This window comes from Sphaerulina musiva (assembly GCF_000320565.1).
Source record: "Sphaerulina musiva SO2202 unplaced genomic scaffold SEPMUscaffold_1, whole genome shotgun sequence".
NCBI classification, from domain to species: Eukaryota; Fungi; Ascomycota; class Dothideomycetes; order Mycosphaerellales; family Mycosphaerellaceae; genus Sphaerulina; species Sphaerulina musiva.
This window is the reverse complement of record NW_016017383.1, coordinates 4762417-4783904: the sequence shown is the minus strand read 5'-3', so window position 1 is coordinate 4783904 and position 21488 is coordinate 4762417. Positions and strand designations below refer to the sequence as shown.

Sequence of the window (21488 nt, the reverse complement as noted above, 5' to 3'; positions counted from 1 at the left end):
GAAAAGGATATAACCGTGTGAAATGTGAACCAGAACAAGGTTTGTATATTGATTCTTGAACAAGAGAATAACATCTCTCGCTACCCTACTTTCTCTAAGTAGGTACTACTACTACTACTACATTTATATGCATGAGAAAAAGAAAAAAGAACTCCTTCTCCAACAAACCAGGACACTTCTCCACCTACATGTTGCCCTACAAATCCTTCGTCCTCCCCTCCGACTCCGCAATCCAGCGATCCAACATCTCGCGATTCCTCGGCCTGAGGCCAATTTTAAACGGCTTGGGATCCATTGTCAATCCATTCGGCAATTTATTACAACCCATACAATCCAACACGGGACGATCTTTCGGATCTCTCGCCTCGACGACTTCAAACGCCGTGATGAGTTTTAAGAATGCCGTGTACAATTCGCGGTTGGCGAGATGGCTGCCGATGCACATGCGACTGCCGGCTCCGTAGCCATAATGTGGTGTGCCTCGCGTGGCGCTCGCGTCGTCGAGGGTGTTGTCGGAGAGGTAGCGGTCGGGGTTGAAGGTGTAAGGGTCTTTGAAATGGGTGTCGTCGTAGTGGGCGGCGAAGGCGTTCATGTAGAAATCGGTTCCTGCGGGGATGGTGGCGTTGTTCCATGTGATGGGTTTGACCGAGCGCCGGGGTAGACAAATGGGGATGACGGACCAGAAGCGGAGCGTTTCTTTGACGAGAGCAGTGATGTAGGCGCATTTTTCTTCGTGGAGGCAGCGTTCCCAGGCGTCGTTGTTGGGGTATTGCGCGATGATTTCCTCGTAGGCGCGTTTTTGGATGTCTTGGCCGTGAGGGGAGGAGAGGTATGCGACGCCCTGTTTTTGAGAGACAGTGTTAGTTGGGGTTCAAGTTACTTCAGGTTTGATTGATGTTATGCTTACCATGATCAAGTTTCCTGGTACTGTATCGAGACCGGCAGATACCATGGACAGGCCAATAGACATGACTTCTGCTTCATTCAGCTTGGCTTCAGGATCCTTGAGAACGTTTCCAGAAATGCAAGGCTTGTCTTTTCCCTCGGCCATGCGTTCCTTGAGGCCGTTCAGAAGTTTCCACATGTACTTCGCTCTGCGAGCTTTGTATTGCAAGGGCTTATCATTCCCACCGGGAAGTAGACGCATCAAAGGGATATAATCTGCCCAGTTCGTTGCTGTACTGCGGAACTTGCTGATTTCTCGCTCGACATGAACAATCTCCTTCAGCAGCTCGTCGTCGATGTTACCTTCGATCTTGTAGCCATAGTTGAGAGTCAAAGACGTGGACAGAGCGAATCGGGAGAAGTAGAGATTGATGTCGACATCGTGTTGGCCGTAGTTCGAATCTGTGGTCATTTCCTTAATCGACTTGGTAGATTCGTACTCCAGAATAGGCATGTAGCTGGCCACAGCTGGTCTGTTTAGTGCTGTTGCAGCAGCCTTCCTCCTCGCTTTGCAGCTCTCGTCCCATGGGCTGGTTCCGATCGTGAAACCTTCGCTCGAACTGACGACCGTATGGAAGGTATGCAGTGTCGGTCTGCTGATCAATGCGGATTGATTCGTGATCCATAAGTGTTTGACGCTGTCGAAAGTGTTGGCAAACACGACTCTGCGGTTACCCAAGCGGACTTGGAAGACTGCGCCGTATTTCTTGGCCATTTTCATGGCATTGAGGGCATGATTGTCGCCCAACTGCCGCAAGTTTCCCAGGATCGGCACTCCAGGGACTTCGGGAAGGCCTTTGATCTTGGGAACATTTGTTTTGTCGATGATCTTGATGGTGGTGTAAAATAAGGCAATGAGGAAGAACGGCAGTACGTGTGGTTGCAGCAAGATCGCAATCACGCCCTGTGGCGCTGCTGCTGAAGCCATGATGGCTTGTCGAGAAGAGATTTCGCTGTTGTTCCTGCCGAAGTGAAGCCTCTATTTCTGCTCCTGGTTGTTCCTGGCAAGATGGTTCTACTGCAAGTCAGACTGCTCACAAGAAGAGGCGAAGGAGATGTAGTCTGGACGGGGAGGGATGGAAGAGAGGAAAGAGATGGTCATATACTAATGATGATGGTAAACGACGGAATGTTCGTGAAGAGGTGAGCTTTTGCATCGACGAGGCCGAAACAAAACGCGGTTGGTACCGTGCAAGGCGCTGGTCACGCACCTGGTGTACAGGTGCGGAGCGGAGTAAAAGCTCTGCTGCCATTGGTCGTCTTCGAGCGGTACAATGGAGTAAGTGAAGTACCACCGACGGCCCCAGAGCGAAGAGTGGGAACGTGGCTTCGGGCCTGCATCTGGGGGCGGAACTACTGCCGCACGTGCGGAATCAATCGAGGTCTCATCCCTGTACCATCACTATATTACTAGGTATAGGCACATGTATTCTACATGTACCTAGCTAGCATGACAATGCTACCAGAGGGCGACGAGGCCTAGAATGTCAAGAAAGACTCAATCAAGACGCCGATGTGGTGTTCGTGAAGTCCATTTTTCTACTCTGACATCAATACTTGCTATAGCGTACATATGATCAGGATTTCATGTCTATGGCAGGTTCTATGCGTCCAATGCAGTCGCCAAAGCCAACAATGCCATAGCTCTCCGAACCACAGTGACCTGTCATTGATACAGTATCGCCGTCTTCGAGGAATGTGCGAGTCACTCCATCGGCAAGCTCCACTACTTCCTTGCCATTCTCACTTTGCTCCAATAATGCTCCCTTCTCTTCTTTCGTCTTGCCGCTGATGGTTCCAGATCCCATGAGGTCACCGACGTTGAAAGGACAGCCTCCAACGGTGTGGTGAGTAAGCATTTGAGGAAAGGAGAAAAGCAGCTGCGTTGCCGAAGTCTGCGCCACGCTGGTTGTATAGCCTCCGTTGGGCGTAATCGCGAACGAGAGGTCAATCTTGTAGTGCGATTGTCTGCCTTTCTCATCCAGGTAGGGCAGTAATGGTGTATCGTTCGCTAATCCGGTCGTTTTGAAGGGCTCGAGAGCGTCCATCAAGACTACCCATGCAGAGATGGTGGTCGCAAAGTTCTTCGAATTAAAAGGACCGAGGGGCACGTACTCCCAGGCCTGAATGTCTCGTGCAGACCAGTCGTTCATGAGCACGACGCCAAACAGATGATCAGGCGCATCATCAACGCTAATCGGCTGACCCATTGTATTCGGCTTGCACACGAAGCAGCCGAGCTCAAGTTCAATATCAAGCTTCTTGCAGGGACTCAGAATGGGCACTTTCTTCTCCGCAGTCGGATTGGCAAGTATCTGGCCATTCGGTCTCCTGATGGGCGTTCCCGAGACGACTACAGAGCTGGCACGTCCATGATAACCAACCGGCAAGTGTTTGTAGTTTGGTTGTAGGGCATTCGTGGGACCGCGAAAGAGCACACCGACATTATAGGCGTGATTCAATCCCGCGTAGAAGTCCTATCAAAAGAGTCAGCTGGCAGCCTCGCAAGTTCGTGGCTACCTCGCATACGCACCGTATAGTCACCAATCTGCATGGGCAAATGGGTCTTGACCTGATCAAGAGGGAGAAGCGCCTCCTTCTGCAGTGCTTCGTTCTGCTGGAGGACGTCTGGAAAGGGGCCATCACGAACGAGGACGCTCTGCAGATACTCACGCACTACCTTATGGATGGGTCGTCCGAGGGCGGCGAAAGCATTCAAAGTGGGTTGCGAGAAGACTGCTTGGTGAGGCTGAATTGCAGAAAGCTTGGAGAAGCCATTGCCCTGCGCGAAGGCATGCAGATCCAAGGCATAGCTCCCAATGGCAATAGCAGTTCGTGGCTGTGGCGAGGATGGTGTCGATATGATGCCAAAGGGGATATTGTGCATCGAGAAGTGACTGATAGGGTCAATCTGGAGCCAACTCCTGAGGCGTGGCATTGTGGGTGTGTGAAGATCTGTCCGGTTTCGGGCTACGTTGGTAGGGAGATGAAGTTAATCAACAAGGTAGGTACATGTAGTAATGGAAGATAGAACTATGCTTGTCAGGGTGGTGGCCTTCTAGCAGTGGTAGTCGGGAGGGTGCACGAGGCGGAAAAGCCGGTAGTACCTGTGTAAGTTAGTTCTACCTCCTTCCACTACTGATGATGTGCATGCTGGCAGGACTAGCTCTGATACGGGAGGTAGCTAAGATCAGGTAGATTGGGCCCTGCCCTGCCGTGGCCGTTGACGGAATCCCATACACTCGGACTGGGACGGGGTACTCCAGGTCCCAGGAGCTAGGAGGTACTGTGGTTGACGGTCGATGGAAGAAACTGTTCCAGCTTGTCGGAAAGAATGCCGTCCCACCTTCTCCACAACTCACTAAATCGCGCCCGCGCCTTGGCATCGACGACCATATCACCAACACGACGCATCACACACTGCGGAACGGTGTCACGGAACTGATGACTGCAAGATTCATGTGCTTTGCGTACCCTTTGCCATAGCTACCTACCTGACCTTACAGGTACATGCACGGCTTTTAATAAGGTCCCCTAACAGTACACCTAGATCTACCCACGGCAAGTCGTAGCTGCTGCTCTCTCTCTCTCCCCTCACCCTTCCCTCGTACAACTCACCACCAAGATGCCCGTCACCCAGTTCAGCCTGCCTGAAAAGTACAAATATCAGAACGGATTCGGCTGCTATCATGAAACTGAAGCCGTAGAGGGCGCTCTGCCTGTTGGCGCCAATAACCCGCAGAAACCTCCATATGGCCTCTACAACGAGAAGCTCTCCGGCACCGCCTTCACGGCGCCTCGCCACGAGAACAAGCAGACCTGGCTCTACCGCATCTTGCCTGCTAGCGCACACTCCAACTTCGAACCACGAGAGAGCTCCTCGTACGACCTCAACCCTGGCGGCTTACGAGACGCAAAGTGGCACCAGATTCCGAATCAACTTCGATGGGATCCCTTTGATCTAGACGAGACGGTGGACTGGGTGCACAGCTTGAAACTGGTTGCTGGAGCAGGTGACCCGACGATGAAGAGCGGCCTAGGCATACTCATATACGCCGCTGGAAAGGACATGGACGAGAAGCACGCTTTCTACACTGCGGATGGCGATCTCTTGATCGTACCGCAACACGGAGCACTAGATATACAGACTGAGCTCGGTAGACTCCTCGTCAGACCGAACGAGATTGCCGTGATACCTCGAGGCATTCGACATCGCATAACCCTGCCAGAAGGCCCGGTTCGAGGCTATGTTCTGGAGCTATATCAGGGACATTTCGAGCTGCCTGAGCTTGGGCCCATTGGATCTAACGGTCTGGCTAATGCACGAGACTTCCAAGCCCCTGTGGCAGCCTTCGATGAAGATACCGAGAGCGAATACACGCTGTTTGCGAAGTTTTCCGGCACGCTTTTCGCGGCCAAGCAGAATCACACTCCATTTGATGTTGTTGCATGGCATGGCAATTACTATCCTTACAAGTACGACCTCGGACGATTCAACACGATCGGGTCCATTTCATACGACCACCCCGACCCGAGCATCTTCACAGTTCTGACCGCCCAGTCCGATCATGCCGGCACTGCGATCGCGGACTTTGTGATCTTCCCCCCACGATGGCTTGTAGCAGAAGATACGTTCAGACCACCGTGGTATCACCGTAACACCATGTCTGAGTTCATGGGCCTCATCCATGGACAGTACGATGCGAAGACCGGTGGCGGCTTTCAGCCTGCAGGTGCTTCTCTGCACAATGTCATGAGTGCTCACGGACCAGATGCATCGACGCATGAGAAGGCCAGTAACCTTGAGCTCAAGCCAGCCAAGGTTGGTGACAACAGTATGGCTTTCATGTTTGAATCGTGCCTGATGGTTGGTGTGACGGAGTGGGGTTTAAAGCAATGTCAAAAAGTGCAGGACAATTACAATGCTGAGTCGTGGGAGCCTTTGAAAGCTCACTTCAATAGGAAGGCGAGCGTACCCAAGCCTGACGCCAATGGATCCCAGGAGGCAAACCAGCAAGCTTTACCACACTATTCGTAGCGTGATATATGATAACTCTAAGGGACATGTTCTAGAAAGTGCGGATACTGCCAAAGCGTTTTTGCGTTTTTGTACACTTACACGCGCCATCCACGGCTGTATATATACCATATTCTTATTCTCCTCTTTCGTACGAAAGATGTCGCCAAGAATGTTGTTGTGTGTGAGCTGTTGTTGTTTGTGGGGTCCGCTCGTATCAGATCCGAGCTTGAGCGTACCCAAATTCCACCAATGTTATGTCGAAACACTTGACGCGACTTCATCTTCGCTGCAATGAACACTACATCTATTAGACAGAAACCCTCTTTTCGAAGTTGACACTCTCCCACGAACTGCAGATAGATATATCAGAGCAGTGGGAAGCACGCAGATCTATTTTCTCATATGCTGCTCGCATTGAGCGAGAACGCGCCAAACATACGCGTTTGCAAACCACCAAGGGCGCCTGCAGATATGGATAGCCAAGGACCAAAAACGACAATCCCAACTCTGCAACCTCCTCCTACTCGTCGCATCCTCGGCGATGTCTCTCCCAATCTTCGCACTACTATGGCTGGTTCTGCGGACAGTGCTGCAACCGACAATTTTTCGCTGAAACGCAGTGTGTCCGCGACGCTCGATAACGGTCCGGGCTTCACATATCTGAAGAAGAGGAAACTGTCAAGTGATGGAACGCTCTCTGGTGCGAGGAAACCGAGCCTCGAGATGACTCCAGTACAGAAGACCACCACCACCACTCATGCTACTCTGATTGCGCCAAGTCGAGAGCAGGTACGCGATACCTGTTCATCAGTGTGCGATGGAGGACTGACCTTCCCCAGACCAGTCAATCCCTCAAGCCGGCGGGCTTGTATGCTCCAACCAGGCCTGGCGACGATGATGAGGGCAGCGAGACATCAGCAGAACGCAAATCCTTTTCTTCACTGATCAACTACGACCCATCTTCCCAGACTGCTGCTGGCTCGCAAGATCAGCAAAAACTACTGTTTAGCAGTCCTTCATATGCCGAGCAGTTGAAGTTACGACTGCGATTGGCTACGTATAAAATTCGAACGTGAGTGTGTTGAGCGTGTACCGCACTTACCTGGTCTGACATTGGGCGCGCACAGGAACCAGGTCCATGTGGCTTTCAAAGACCTGCGAGGATCCGATCCGAACCAGAATATTCCCAATTGCTCCGAGGCGGAAGAAGCAGTAGCAGCGTTGCGTGCTGAAGCACAGCTGAGAATGGCACCAGACAACCGGTACTACCCTGCTCGTCCTCCTCCACGGTTGGCACTGTTCCCAGCACCGATGCTTCGCCCGACGGAGTACAGTAGCCGGCTGGTTTATGAACGAGAACGACGCATGCGCAGCTCACCTCCGGCAGATGCTTCTCCTCGGCCGGCGCCCACAGGACTGGCCACTCCGGCAGCTGGTCCACGCGGAGATGTTGCAGAGGAAGAATTGACGAGTAGCATGATCAAAGGTCGCGTCGCTGCAGGACTGTTAGATCTCAGACATGCCGTTTGAACTTGAAAAGAAGTGTGTTCAAGAGCTCATACAGGTACATGTACTTTTATATTTACAGCATGCTGGAGAAGCATGACAGGCATTGTGATGACGTAAGCGCGGCAGCATTCACATCTACAATGAGGCTCTGTTGGGATCGTTGCATTTCTGCAAAACACATCATCATACCTTAACATCATATTCACTACCTTATCAATGCCATCCGGTACCTGTACTCTGGAGCTCACCGCCGTCGCAGATGATCTGCTTGCAGGTCAAGGTCTCAAGCTTCTAACCTGTGATGTTCTCCAAAAACTATGGCAAGGATATGGTTACGTTTGCCGGATCAGCGCCATGGACAAAGCTCAGAACAAGCAATCTTTAATCCTCAAGTATGTCAAACCGCCATTGACTGGGCAAGTCGAATCCGAAGGTCACATCAGGAAGATTATCAGCTACGAGGTAGAACAGCATTTTTATTCCGACCTGGCTCCACAACTTCCCCGAGATGCGGTCGTTGCGCAATGTCTTGCCAGCATCAACAACAATGGCAAAGTCGCACTCTTACTCGAAGACCTACAAAGAAACTTCCCCGTAGCTGGCGAGAAGCGAGGAACTCTGAACAAGACCCAAGTCCATGCTGCAATCAAGTGGTTAGCTACCTTCCACGGCTTCTGGTGGGACAAAACGCCTGATTTGAGAAATCACGGCTTCTCCAGACTACCTCCACTCGAAGAAGTGTTGTCGCAGCAAGACAAGGGAAGAAGCAAAAGGGGCGTCTGGCTCAATGGGGGTTATACGTATCTTGCTACTCGCATGTCCGAATATACCTCTTTGTGTCACGATGGCGAGCAATCTGAATGGTCCACTTCACTCTGTGTTCCTCTTCTACCCAGATCAAATTACAGTATTGCTCAACTCGTCGCTCGGATTCTCTCTCCTGCGAACGGCATTCTTCGTGATTATGAAACTCTTATCCACGGAGACGTCAAGGTCAGTACAAGTACAAGTACAGGAACTTTCCCCCCCCCCCAAATATCTCGTCTACAAACAAACACCCATAGCAGAAAACCGAGCTTTTTTTTCTCTTTTTTATCTCTCCTTTCTTTTGCTTATATATTTACTTTTTTTTTCTTTTTCTAGTCGGAAAATCTCTTCACGAACAAACCTGGAGATGCTGTGGCATTTTTTGATTTTCAATATGTGGGTTTTGGTTGTGGATTGAGTGATGTTGCGAAACTTTTTACTTGCTCTGTGGAGAGGGATTTGTTGTTGTTTGATGAAGAAGAAGAAGAAGAAGAAGAAGGCGAAAATGAAGAGGAGAGGATGGGGATGGCGATGGGGATGGGAAAGGGAGAAGAACGTTTGCTGAAGCACTATCAACACATTTTGGAGAATGTGTCGGGCAAGAAGTTTTCGTGGGAGGTTTTGGTTATGCATTGGTATGTTCTTTTTCATTTCATTTTTTTTTCTCTCTTTCTTCTTTTTTTTTTGTTTTTCTTTTTTCTTTTTTCTTTTTTTTTTCGTTGTGCAACAACCCTACTTTTCATATAATAACCAGGTACCTTTTGTTTATTGCAACTAACACATCCATCCATCACAGGCAAACTGCACTTATCGACTGGTTACGTTTTCAAGCTTCTTGGGGTAAGTTGTTTCTGTACCTTCATATATAAGGTTACATTCCAAACTCGCAGGCGGATTTCTAACATTCATTACAGGTTTCTGGGGAAATACGGAATGGCTGGAAGCTCGCGCAAGGGCAATTCTCAGTAATCAGGACTGGTTGGATTGGATATTAGATGTTACTTCTACTTCTACTGCTGCTGCTGCTGCTGCTACTACTACGGCCTCGTAGATTGTAATACGGTATAGGTACCTTATTGTAATCTATCGCAATTGGACCTTTTTACTTTTAGGTACCTATCCTAGGGTAAGAGGAGCGTCTATAAACGCTTCGTAGGGTATGCGCGTATTCTTTTACGGCTACGCGTACTCTTTATTTGTCTTGTATATATTAGATGTTAGCTAACGTTCCATCTTCGTAGTCTTAGGCCCGTGGGTAGGTAGTACTACTGCTACCTTTAACCGATTTCCAACACTTCAGTACTATTCGATTACCTCTGGTACCTATCAGTATGGAAACCGTCTACTAGTTAAGCGACTACAAGGCGTACCAAGTAAGAGCGAGTGGTTCGGCATTCTGAAGAACATTTGCTCATATGTACAAGACCGCTGCCGCTAACAAGCGGTTTCCATCCTAGCCACATTTCGAGATTATAAGATACATTGGACAAACATAGTATCAAAAACCTTTTGCTTAATGTGTATAGTGCGATGGCGGCTATATAGTGTACCCGGGCGAGTACGTCTGCCGGATTCCTTCCGGCAGTGACATTTGCGGTTGTAAGTCATCGTCTTAGACACAAAAACGTTTGTTTGAACGTTTTCTAGATGTTGGATGGACGTTGTTTAGGTTATTATGTCGGGCGTATCGGCTACGCCTAACCTCCTCCGCTCGCATGTCAAGGACGGTGGTGAGGGAGTTGTAGGTGTTTTGCTACCTACATACATACCTGATTACGGAACGCTAATCGTTTCGTTTTATACGTTTGGCTGATCGTTCGCAGTGCTGCAAGGTTCTATGTGGCACGCCTAGTGTCAATTGGCTAGAGGAAGTGCGCAGTATGTCCAAGAGTTCGCCGGCCTACCTAGGAGGTAAAGGTAGTGTTTGAGAAACGTTTAATGAACAGTAGGTATCATCAGAATTCTAGGAGGTACGTTAGCTTCGTTGCTACTATTACCGCTCCAAACGATGCCGACGCCCGGAACGGCGTTAACAATAACCCTCCTGTCCTCCTACGGTAATTGAGCTTTCGACGTCTGCCGAATTGTCAATAATAAACTGGTCCGCAGCGCCCCAGCCCGCCAACTCTCTCACACGAAGGCTACGCCTTCTTCTGGCAAGAACCTATCGAAGGGTGACAAGGCGACGTCTCGCAAGCGACGATGCATCTCAGACGTAGCGACGAATCCTGACGCATTGCACCCTGATACATCGCTCTCTATGCCCGCGATCAGCAATCGTAACCCAAGGAATTCCTCTCCACCCATTACAATCAGTTCCGCATCTTCTTCAGATTTGCAGCCTGAATCGCATCCTCGTAGAGTGCGGGAGCGAAAGCGGAAGCGAGATACGGATGAGAAGGTGATGGAATTGGAAATTGTATTGGCTGCAATGAGACAGGACGTCGACGAGTTGGGCTTGAAGTTGACGAGGGCGGAGGCTGTGCTGAGGAGTATGATTGCTTTGTCTAAGACGTAGAGGAGCAGGATCTTTAGCTGGTTGTCTCGCTCACCGACAATACCACCGTACCCTCTCTGACGAAACCTAAGGGGCTCTTTTGAAAAATAGTGCGGGTCTGGAGAAGCAATATAGCCGAAGCCGAATAAATGAATGCATTTGACTCGCGGCTCTCGGCGGGAAAGGGTCGGTCGAGGTCGTCATTGACGCCATTTGTCTCTGCGCTTGAGAGACATGCCTCCGTGTACCAAGTAAGGGTCATGAAGTAATTGACGTGAAAAAGACGACGCTCCTTCAAGTGGAACAAGTCGGTGAGGAGATGAAGGAGGTCAGGTATAGAATATAACGTCTTATTATGCAGGAAGTGTTGATTCATCAGTATGCATAAAGGTAGTTCTGTGATCACAAGGGAGTGCCACCACCACCCTCGACTCGCCACACAGTGGCGTAGACTCATGGCAGGCCTTTCCGAGAAATATTCGTGACGATGGCCACGGTGTGTTTATGTCTCTTTGGTCCACGCTGGTCTAGAATTGGTGAGTACGTCTACAGGAATTGAACGGTAATTGGTTGCTGGAGTGGAAAACAGTGGATAGCTCTGCTCGGAGTCTCCCTCATTCAGATATCTTCCAACTGGAATGGGTTCGTGCTGACGCCAAACTGTCTATTTTGGTTATCAGCATTCCAGACGAAGGCATATCCGTGGTGGACTGAGTAGTAAACACTCGCGGGAATACCCATTACGCCGTGGATGAACGTCCCTAAGCCGTCCGTCATCATGCGCGTTGTGATTGGGCGTCGTCAAGAGAGCACTTTTGAGGCCCTCTCCCGAGCTTCCTTCTTTTTTCCTTCTGCTCATCATCATCATCCATTCACCACAACCCACCGCCCGACCAGTCCTTCTTACGATCTATTCCTCCCCGTCATCCTACGAGCAGATCACCCATCACTCCACACACACAAACACACACTCGCACATCAGACACAATGGGAAAGGAGGAGTTCAAGGACGGTATGTTTACTTCCTCCCGCGTGATGCGGACATCTACAGAGAGAGCACGGTGGCGATGCGCGTGAAGTGATAGCATGCTCGAATGGGAGACAACATGCAACTCTTCCACGACCTCTCTTCACATCCTCACTCGCTAGCTCGATCGCTCGCTCGCCCGCCCGCCACGTCCGCGATTCGCCGCTTCAGCAGACGCTCCCTCCGAGATCCCATCACTGACGAGCCACACAGGTGACAGCAAGAAGGGCGCCAACCTCTTCAAGACACGATGCGCGCAATGCCATAACCTGAAGGAGGGCGAGCCCAACAAGATCGGACCCAACCTTCACGGCCTCTTTGGCCGCCACACCGGCCAGGTCGAGGGCTTCGCATACTCGGACGCCAACAAGCAAAAGGGTATTGAATGGAATGAGGGCACACTGGTACGGCGATGATGATAATGATGACGCGCGCAATGCTTTGCTGCACCAGGACTAACGCATCGGCACAGTTCGAGTACCTCGAGAACCCGAAGAAGTACATTCCCGGCACCAAGATGGCTTTTGGTGGTTTGAAGAAGGGCAAGGACAGGAACGACCTGATCACTTACCTGCGCGAAGAGACGAAGTAGAGCAGAGGACGGCGATGATCACACAACAGTAGCCACCCACCACGAGGTGGCAAGAAAGGAGTTAGCATCACACCATTCGACCTGTATCAGTACATACAACAACTTAGACGCCCGCTCTGATGGTTGCCGTGGTGTGCGACAGGAAGGGGCGGGTCGGTGGCCGATGAGCATGGTTTAGATTTTTGCTTTTCTTTTTTTGTGCTATAACTATCTGCATCATCGGGTGGTGGTAAAAAGGAGGTCGACATTTTAAAGAAGACCTCCGGAATATCAAATTCTTCTCTCCTCAATTTCTTTCCCGCAGGTCCCGCCGTTGGTCACTGATGATGACCTTAAAGATGTTCTGATAGCAATAGGTACTTGTACCGTTCCGCCCGGCGAGTTTTGGTGTTGCAGTACAGTAAGAAAGGGCCAGGTGTCCGGCATTTGATGGATATCAAGGATGAGCGAGTTCCGCAGCACCTCCGCGCGGAGAACACTCGGACATTTCCAAATGCACTTTGAGACTTTCCTCTCTCAGCTCATATCCATGACCACCTCCTCACACACGTTCCAAGTGGTATTGACTTCACAAGCTAGAAATCACGTATACATATTGCCTACTCCATTCCTCCCACACATAATCCCCATCCCTTCTAAGATCTTCGTACAACATATACGACCACGACGTAGAAACAGGCCCCCTCATACTTCATTCGTTATACTTTACGCTTCATCATTCTTCTTTCACTCGACCTTCTTCGTGCCCCTTCTTCGATCTTGATCCAAATGCACACGAATATACACAAATGGATACACGACTTCCGGCAACATAGTCAAGGCAATACAAGCAATACTCCAAAAGGATCCCACATAGGACCAATTCTCAGGAACGTTCCAATATCTCCAGAAGAAGGTGAGATAGGCGGTTATACAGCCGAGGAAGCGTGTGACCCTGGTGTGATTTTTATCAAAACGTCAGGGGTTAATATTAAAAAAAAAAATCGCTGCTGGGGATGGCGTATGCTCCTTTTGAGTGACAAAGAGAGAGTAGAAGGGTGAGAAAAAAAAAGGTTCTTTTCTTACCAAATCTCTAACGAATGCCCTTTTGTTCCATTATCCCTCTTTAATAAATGAATCAAGGACCCCCATCCGATCGGTAGTTGGAGCAGTAAGCCCGTCCAATAGGCTGTGACTTGTTCTCTTTCATCGGGGAATTTTCGACAGAGGAAATGGAGAAAAGTGAGTCCGAGAAGGGTTCCGAGAAAGAGTCTGCTTCCGACGAGTTTTCGGCGTGAGGATGGATAGGCGGTGAAGAGGGCGACGAGGGCGAAGGTCAGGTCGAGGAGAAACCAGATGAGGAAACTGAGGCGTTCGAAGGGCGTCGAGGTGGTGGTGAAGGCGTAGTAGATTTCGTAGGAGAGGGTGCCACATCTAGATTTTCGATTGGGGAGGGATTTTTTTTTAACGATTCAAGCAAAACATAAAGCAAAAGCAACTGGAAGCAGAGAGAGAGAGAGAGATTCTTCAAAGGTCAGGTGTAGGTATGTGACATACCTAGGAGGTAGGTACATGTATATAAGAACTTGAAAAGAACTTACAGATACTCCACAAAACCCGACAACGTCTTATCCTTGTACGTGCGAGCCATATAAAAGAGATAACATAACGCGTACAATACGCCGCACGAAATAATCAATCCATCTTGAATGAAGAGATAGCTCTCGGGAGGTTCGAGGCGCGCATCGGCGGGTTGAACGATTAAATGTGCGTTGGAATAGCTGTAGGCGAGCTCGAAAGGCATGATTTCTTTTTTTTTTCCTTTTTCTTTTTTTCGTTTTTTTTTTGTTTTCACAAACTCTCACGGTGGTGGGTAGGTTTACGGTAGGAGGTACGGTAGTTGGTAGGGTACGGCAAGGTGCGGGAAGGTAGGAATATGAATAGTGGTACCGTACAGTTTATATGTCTGGTGGAAACTGCTCACGTCACTGTACACGAGGGCGATTGGTCATGATTGAGAAGGGCTACTGCCTACTGCTAAGAGTGAGATGGTGACGCGGATCTTGATTGGCATAAAGGTGTATACATGTACTGCATATCGTGTTTCCCAGGTCCGTAGCTTCCGATGCGAGCAATTTTGTACAGGTACAGTCCCTTATTTTTTGATGGCTGTGCAAGCCGTGCATTGCGTAAGCTTGGAGATCGGTACTGTAGGTACTGTACCTGTGCTGCCTCAGGTACAGATTTATGTACCTACGTAGGTACCTGTATAGCTACCTGTACCTGTAACTACTACTACTACTAAGGTATGTTCCTGACTGTGTTCCACCGCACAAGGCGCGTTGCTAGGCTAAGTAGGGTAGTACCTCACTCTACCAACAGAAAGAATGACAGGAATACCAGTACACAGGGACAGGTGCGGATCATTGGCTTCTGTGTCAAAGGCAAGAAAGAAAAGTAGGTCCTAGAGAAGAAGGGAGGTGGAACACGGCAATGCGCCTGACCATCGAAGAGGTACCGTAGAGTACACTATAGCGTAAGGTACCTTTTACCGTCCGTACCTTACGCTGATAAATGACAATACGGCACCACTGCACGCTTCTGCCTTCCGGACGGGAAGCCAACACTGCTCCACCACTATGCCTCACTCAGAGACCGATTTCCTGGTTGGGAAAGATTCCGTCAACAACAACACGCTTGGCGCAGGTTGTAAGAGCAACATACCTACCGTACCTCCTACGACTCCCTCGTATCGAGATGAGGTTTGAGGCGAGTGGAGCTCTTGCCATACATACCTGATCTCCTACGAGGTATGTCGCTCCTACTCTTCCTCGGGAGGGCAGAACTTGCTCAGAATAACCAGATTCACTTCCTTATAGCAGGTGCTTTACGATGTTGTGATGTAAGGCCTACCGCATCATGCTCTGGGACCGAGTATTTCTTCACACTCTTTCGTCTTCGTCTTCTTCTTCTTCTCTTCATCAACATCAACATCTTCATCATCATCATCCATCTTCTTCCAGCTTCTTCAACAAGAAGAAGGACAACAACAACTTCATCCATCCATACACCACCACCACGAAGAGCAGTAATGTAAACATACCTACTCCTGCAATCCCCTCTCATCTCCCATGCGGCCATCACTGACAATATTCTGCAGACCGAATATATCATAGCCTTGACCGCGATACCCAGATCAACATGAGGACCACGATCCTCGTTACTGCTGCTGCAGCTGCCACTTCAGCCTCTGTGATAGCCAGACCAAACAAGGCAGCTCGGGCCGCAGGTTGCTGTTTCCATGCAACAGCAAGCGGAGGACCTGGTGGAATGGTCGGACAGCTGGGCGATGGACAGAACCGCATCGGACAGTCTTCTCTTCCGACTGGACAGTATTGCCTTGATGACCAAGGAGGTTTGTCGGCCCTGCTCTGTTCTAACTTGCAGTCATTTGCTCAACTGACATGAGTAGGTCTCATGGACGGAAATGGCAAAGGATGCATCCTGACACCTCCAACCTCCCAATGGCAGTGCGATGCCGGAGCCCAGCCCACTCCGGGCTTCAGTGTTGGATCCGATGGCACCATCTCGCACAATTCAAGCAGCCAATTCTTCACGTGTCCAACTGGTGATAATGGCGCATGGAACTTGTACAAGGACACCCTCCCAGGCGAGCCGAAATGTGAAGCCGCCACGCTTGTCGCCGATAATTGCATGGCCAGCCCACCTGCATCGTCAGCCAACTCTGCACCACCGCCGGCCGGTACTGCTCATCCACCAGCTGGCACTGGTAATGCTCCTCCACCAGCGGGCACTGGCAGTGCTCCTCCACCAGCTGGCACTGCACCACCCCCAGCCGGCAATGCTCCTCCACCAGCGGGCACTGGCAGTGCTCCTCCGCCAGCTGGCACTGCACCACCCCCAGCCGGTAATGCTCCTCCACCAGCGGGCACTGGCAGTGCTCCTCCGCCAGCTAGTACCGGCAACGCTCCACCACCAGCCGGAACTGCACCACCACCAGCCGGTACTGCTCCACCACCACCAGCCGGAAATGCACCACCGCCAGCCAAGTCTGCACCACCGCCAGCCGGAACTGCACCACCGCCAGCCAAGTCTGCACCACCGCCAGCTGGCACCGGTAATGCTCCACCACCACCACCAGCCGGAAACGCACCACCGCCAGCCAACTCTGCACCACCTGCTGGCAGTGGATCACCACCCGCTGGTCCTCCTGCACCACCTGCTGGCAATGGATCACCACCTGCTGGTCCTCCTGCACCACCTGCTGGCAATGGATCACCACCTGCTGGCAGTGGATCGCCACCTGCTGGACCTCCTTCACCACCTGTTGGCAGTGGATCACCACCAGCCGGAACTGCACCACCACCATCTGGAACTGCACCACCAGCGGCCGGCACCCCACCAGGAGGAGCATCATCATCCGAGTGCCCAGCAAATCTGCCCGAGTCTTATGAGGTATCATGCAACCATTGTTCTTTCATGCCATGCACGTACTGATCCAGTATCCAGTTTCCACACTACATCAAGCCAGTCTCCTCACTGCAGCCGATGCAATCGTATGGCAATTCGTTCAATGGTTCAGCAGGCGCCGGCATCTCGTCAATCTTCAACTTCGATATCCCTGCCTCGTACGAAGGCCGTCTCTGCAACATCAAGTTCTTGTTCCCGGAGCAACAACAGCTGCAGACGTCTGCATACTCGTTTAGCAAGGGTGATGGCTTCAAGTTTGCAACACTCGAAGGTCCTGCAACAGAGTAAGTCATTCGCGGCATGATCGTTGATGGCATGGACTGATGCACTAGTGTACAGGGACACCACATTTGCCAATGCTCCCAAAGAGACGACCGATTGCGGCACATTCGACATGACCCCAGGGAACGCGTACGATATCGCGTCCATGGAATGCCCTGCAGGGGACAAACTCGCAGTGTCAATGGAAGCCATGGGGTCTTCCCACCTGGACTACTTTCAAGAGTAAGTTCATCCTCTCCGGACATCCTGCACGTTGACCTCCGCTGACGCATGTGTACAGTTACAACCCGTGCCGTAAGTTTCTCTTCTTGTCGTGACGGTGCCGCAATGATCTTGGAACTAACTTGACGCAGCTATCGGCATGTACATCATGGCACACTAATGTTTGGGCGGAACGTGTGTAAGCACTTGAAGGCGTACCCTAATGGTCCTGATTGACCGCGTTGCGGCGATGGAGTGCCTTAACCCTGGAAGATATCTCTGTTCTTGTTCGATACATAATGCTGTAGCATAATGCATATTCACATACGAGCACGTTTCCGCGGAGTTCCACTTGGATTGGTTCTTGTGACAGGATGGCAGTATAGCATATTGACTGCAAACGATGGACATTGGCACAGTCTGGGGCGAGAAGGCAATAACCATGGATGCGGTGGTTTGGTTGTTCATGCGGCTTTCCTTGATGGTCACGGGTTACCGCTTGTGGTAATGCCGGTGAGGGGTCCCGCCAAAGCTATTTGCCGCAAAGGAGAGCTCCATATGGGGAGAGAGAGAGGGAAAGAGAGAGCTTCGTGGAATTTCGGCCATTATAGCAAGGCCGCCTACTTGGACCAGCATCTACTGGCAGGGTAGTCGGGATTTGATGAAGCTCGCCTTGCCTTGCTCGTGGATTGGATCAAAACCGTGGTCAAACCCCCATTACCCGCAACATTCCTGACCGCATTATTTGTTCTCTCTCTCACTCTCTCCCTCTGTCTCCCAAGCGCAACCACGTTTGCCCACGCGAAATCCAGCCGAGTTGTCATTTCACTACCACAGATCTGGTACCAATTTCGCAGCAGCCTCGGCCGCCATCATGATGTCTGTGTCGCGAGTCACTTCGAGAGCACTGTTTCGCGCCACAGCCACCACCACCACCACCACCACCACCACCAGATTGACAGTATCCGCAAAACCAGTACCTTCGTCTCTTCTGGTGCAGCATCGACGCCACAAGCATGATGTCTACCACCCACCCCAGGGCAACGCGCCCGTCATTGGACGCAACCCACCTCCTGCGCCGCAAGAGGAGGCCGCTGCATTGAAGGATAATCACCAATCGGGTGCGTTTTTGGGCACGACGAAGCGTTTACCGGAATTCTCGTTGGCGGATAAAGTGGTGCTGGTGACGGGTGCTGCGAGAGGGTTGGGGCTCGTGCAAGCTGAAGGGTTGCTCGAGGCAGGCGCGACGGTGTATGCGTTGGATCGATTGGCGGAGCCGAGTCCGGATTTCTATCGTGTGCAGAAACGGGCTGCGGAAGAGCTTGGTAAGAAGAAGAAGAAGAAGAAGAGAATTGTGGCTGGTGTTGATGTGGTTTGGGGAGAGAGAGAGAGAGAGAGAGAGAGATGAAGAGTTCTGGCTGACAATGGTGAAAGGAACTACGCTTCATTACCGACAAATCGATGTCCGGGATGTTCCACAGCTCAATGAGATTGTGAGGAGTATTTCGGAAGCGCATGGGAAACTCGATGGGTTGATTGCTGCGGCGGGCATTCAGCAGGAGACGCCGGCGTTGGAGTATACTGCCAAGGATGCAAACACGATGTTTGAGGTGAATGTATGAGCTCAATGGATTTCTCCCCTCGAGATCTTTGGATACCTTGTTGCTGATTTTTCTTTTTTTTTGCTGATCGCGAGGAACAGATTACCGGAGTGTTCATGACCGCTCAGGCTGTTGCGAAGGAAATGATCAGGCATGGCAGGGGAGGTTCCATTGCCATGATTGCCTCGATGAGTGGTTCGGTAGCCAACAGAGTAAGTGCTGAAATCATTAATCGCCAAAGTACAGTGTGACTTTCGCTGACATGTGCTCCCAAGGGTTTACTATGTCCTGGTAAGAGGTTCCCGGTTGTACAGTCTATACGATGACATCGCGCTGACCTATCGTCCGAAAGCATACAACGCGTCCAAAGCCGGTGTACTCCAGTTGGGGAGAAACCTGGCGAGCGAATGGGGCCAGTACGGGATCCGAGTCAACACCATATCCCCTGGGTATATCGTCACAGCTATGGTGGAAGCTCTCTTCGAGCAGTATCCCGAAAGAAGACGCGATTGGCCGACACAGGTAGGTGCTCCTGTACCTCTACAGCCGCTCGGAGAAGTTCGATGAAACTAATCCACACCACCACCATTTAGAATATGCTGGGCAAGCTGAGTAAACCAGAAGAATACCGCGGCGCGGCAGTATTCTTGCTCAGCGACGCCTCGAGCTTCATGACTGGCGCCGATCTGAAGATTGATGGTATGTGTGATCCGTCACCTGTGTCACCCGAATTATGCTGACCTTGGATTTCCAGGTGGCCACACCGCGTGGTAATGTGCGATCCCAGCTGTCTCTCTTTTTTTTGTGGCGCCTCCTCTCCCGCAGTACTCGGTATACCGTTGTGTGTGCGTGCGTGTGCGTGTGTGGATATGTATGGTCCCGTATAGCATAATGTGATGTAGGCAAGGTAGGAGGGACCTACATGGGGCTTAGATAGTCCATCAAATTATGCCTTCCAAGTGTCAAATGAGTTATTTCTTTTTCACCTCACTTCACTTCACTTTCCCCCCATCTCCATCTCCATCTCCATCTCTGTCAACCACTCTCCCTCTCTGCAATTTCCCCCGAAATCGTCTCTGAAACAACTCATAAGAAGTATAAATCGCAATCGGCAACGCACACATGACCAGCGTAAAATTCTTCGCGGCGCGTGAATATCGAGCATCTAATACCCCTTCTCTCACCACTCTTCGCGCAGCTTCAATTCCCCGTTGAGGATCTGGTGAAGAAGGGTAGATTGGTTCTGGTTGTGCTGTTGTTGATTTTGATGTTGATTTTGTTGTTGTTGTTGATAATGTTGATGTTGTTGTTGATGATGCATAGCGCCAGAGACGAGAGAATATTTCTTTGGCTCCTCCTCCTCCTCCTCCCTTTCCTTTCTTCTCGGTAGAGGTCGCGGAATCTTCGAGTGCGTGGTCGGGATAGCGCGTGATGCGCTCGTGGGCGGGGAGGGGTTTGAATGGTCGTGGAGGAGGAGGTGCAGCAGCTGCAGCAGCAGTAGGATGATGATTGTTTTTGGGTCCAGTTACTGGATGGGTGGTGGTGGTGGTTGCGTAGCCTCTTATTCCTATTCGGAACCCTGATGGGAAGCGCAAATTGGAGAGGATGCTTCGACTACTCTTAGTTCTCATGGCTGTGGATATTGGGATTGGGATGGGGGGATGGATTATCACCAAAGTTGAAAGGGTTCTCGCGTCCCTATACCACTTTAGCAAGTGAGTTTAGTTCTAGAATTGCTTGGCGGTGAGGAATAAGCTTTGCTTTTTTTTGGAAAGGTTCGGTGATGGCTCCGGTCTCTCTCTGCTACATTGTCTGCTGTGTGGAATACATGTACTTACATCCTGATGCTGCCGATTTGGGAGGGAGAAGTGTTGGTCACGCTAGTTGTCGCTGCATATTAGTGCGTAATGTACAAGTTTCCTAGTCTTGTTTGGTGTTGAACAGATTTATCTATACCAGTTTATAACCTACTACTAAAGCGAGCCTCGACGGATAATAAACAACCCTTTATAACATTTTGTCTTTAGTCTTAGAGAGATTCGAGGGCACTGCTCGAATACAAGTAGGTACTCGACTAAGTTATATACCTACCTAAGCTTTAATACTTTTTCCTAAGATACCTTTAGGTATATACCTGATATTTATACTTCTCTTAACATAAGAGCGTGTGATACAGCCTGCTGACACGCTTGTGTGGAGTGTGATATCTTCAACATGACTCGCGCTTGCAGATTTTTCGTAGCTACTGGCCATGGCAGCAATGGAAACGGCACTAACGTCTGAGTTCTCCAACGCATGCATACATAGTGAACCATAAGTTGGAGCAGGAGATTTTTCTCCGGGGAAATTGATCAATGATCGAATTATGATGATGGTGATGATGATGATGATGATGATGATGATGGCATCAAGAAGGTAGCGACAAGGAGAGTGTCTGTCGGCACAAGGACGGGCGGATAGGGGTAGCAGGTGAGAATGACGGTATGGTTATACAATACTCAAGGTTGGAGGGTTGGAGGTGTGGCAGGTGAGCAGGG

At 50.5% G+C, this 21488-nt stretch overlaps 9 protein-coding genes across 9 annotated transcripts; 6 read left to right on the top strand and 3 right to left on the bottom strand.

Annotated features, from left to right (window-relative positions):
* Positions 1-35: 35 nt before the first annotated feature.
* Positions 36-2003, bottom strand: SEPMUDRAFT_146825 (cytochrome P450). The gene is made up of 2 exons (XM_016903889.1): positions 908-2003; positions 36-841 (listed from the first exon to the last, which is right to left on the bottom strand). Exons 1-2 carry the CDS (start codon positions 1871-1873, stop codon positions 197-199), a joined length of 1611 nt encoding a protein of 536 aa, XP_016766034.1. The 5' UTR covers positions 1874-2003; the 3' UTR covers positions 36-196.
* A 462-nt stretch (positions 2004-2465) lies between these two features.
* On the bottom strand, positions 2466-4192 carry SEPMUDRAFT_58817 (Fumarylacetoacetase). Its single transcript, XM_016909476.1, has 2 exons — positions 3479-4192; positions 2466-3422 (listed from the first exon to the last, which is right to left on the bottom strand). The coding sequence occupies exons 1-2, from the start codon at positions 3881-3883 to the stop codon at positions 2523-2525; spliced, it is 1305 nt and encodes a 434-aa protein (XP_016766033.1). The 5' UTR covers positions 3884-4192; the 3' UTR covers positions 2466-2522.
* Positions 4193-4384: 192 nt separating this feature from the next.
* SEPMUDRAFT_146823 (homogentisate 1,2-dioxygenase) lies at positions 4385-6113 on the top strand. Its single transcript, XM_016903888.1, has one exon. The coding sequence runs from the start codon at positions 4571-4573 to the stop codon at positions 5981-5983; it is 1413 nt and encodes a 470-aa protein (XP_016766032.1). The 5' UTR covers positions 4385-4570; the 3' UTR covers positions 5984-6113.
* A 142-nt stretch (positions 6114-6255) lies between these two features.
* On the top strand, positions 6256-7680 carry SEPMUDRAFT_146822 (uncharacterized protein). Its single transcript, XM_016903887.1, has 3 exons — positions 6256-6754; positions 6805-7037; positions 7093-7680. Exons 1-3 carry the CDS (start codon positions 6368-6370, stop codon positions 7493-7495), a joined length of 1023 nt encoding a protein of 340 aa, XP_016766031.1. The 5' UTR covers positions 6256-6367; the 3' UTR covers positions 7496-7680.
* Positions 7681-7690: 10 nt separating this feature from the next.
* SEPMUDRAFT_58811 (uncharacterized protein) lies at positions 7691-9332 on the top strand (the record flags this gene model as incomplete). Its single annotated transcript, XM_016909475.1, has 4 exons — positions 7691-8467; positions 8618-8916; positions 9078-9121; positions 9196-9332. The coding sequence occupies 4 exons, from the start codon at positions 7691-7693 to the stop codon at positions 9330-9332; spliced, it is 1257 nt and encodes a 418-aa protein (XP_016766030.1).
* A 2298-nt stretch (positions 9333-11630) lies between these two features.
* Positions 11631-12685, top strand: SEPMUDRAFT_146821 (cytochrome c). Its single transcript, XM_016903886.1, has 3 exons — positions 11631-11790; positions 12019-12209; positions 12278-12685. The coding sequence occupies exons 1-3, from the start codon at positions 11766-11768 to the stop codon at positions 12395-12397; spliced, it is 336 nt and encodes a 111-aa protein (XP_016766029.1). The 5' UTR covers positions 11631-11765; the 3' UTR covers positions 12398-12685.
* Positions 12686-13123: 438 nt separating this feature from the next.
* On the bottom strand, positions 13124-14180 carry SEPMUDRAFT_113880 (uncharacterized protein; the record flags this gene model as incomplete). The annotated part of the gene is made up of 3 exons (XM_016901059.1): positions 13124-13331; positions 13463-13810; positions 13978-14180. The coding sequence occupies 3 exons, from the start codon at positions 14178-14180 to the stop codon at positions 13124-13126; spliced, it is 759 nt and encodes a 252-aa protein (XP_016766028.1).
* Positions 14181-15577: 1397 nt separating this feature from the next.
* SEPMUDRAFT_36254 (uncharacterized protein) lies at positions 15578-17375 on the top strand (the record flags this gene model as incomplete). Its single annotated transcript, XM_016908632.1, has 5 exons — positions 15578-15791; positions 15849-16139; positions 16809-16852; positions 16907-17151; positions 17207-17375. The coding sequence occupies 5 exons, from the start codon at positions 15578-15580 to the stop codon at positions 17373-17375; spliced, it is 963 nt and encodes a 320-aa protein (XP_016766027.1).
* Positions 16579-20388, top strand: SEPMUDRAFT_146817 (NAD(P)-binding protein). Its single transcript, XM_016903885.1, has 10 exons — positions 16579-17151; positions 17207-17371; positions 17430-17443; positions 17503-18675; positions 18785-18966; positions 19053-19163; positions 19227-19242; positions 19304-19473; positions 19545-19650; positions 19706-20388. The coding sequence occupies exons 4-10, from the start codon at positions 18225-18227 to the stop codon at positions 19723-19725; spliced, it is 1056 nt and encodes a 351-aa protein (XP_016766026.1). The 5' UTR covers positions 16579-17151; positions 17207-17371; positions 17430-17443; positions 17503-18224; the 3' UTR covers positions 19726-20388.
* The last annotated feature ends 1100 nt before the right edge of the window (positions 20389-21488 follow it).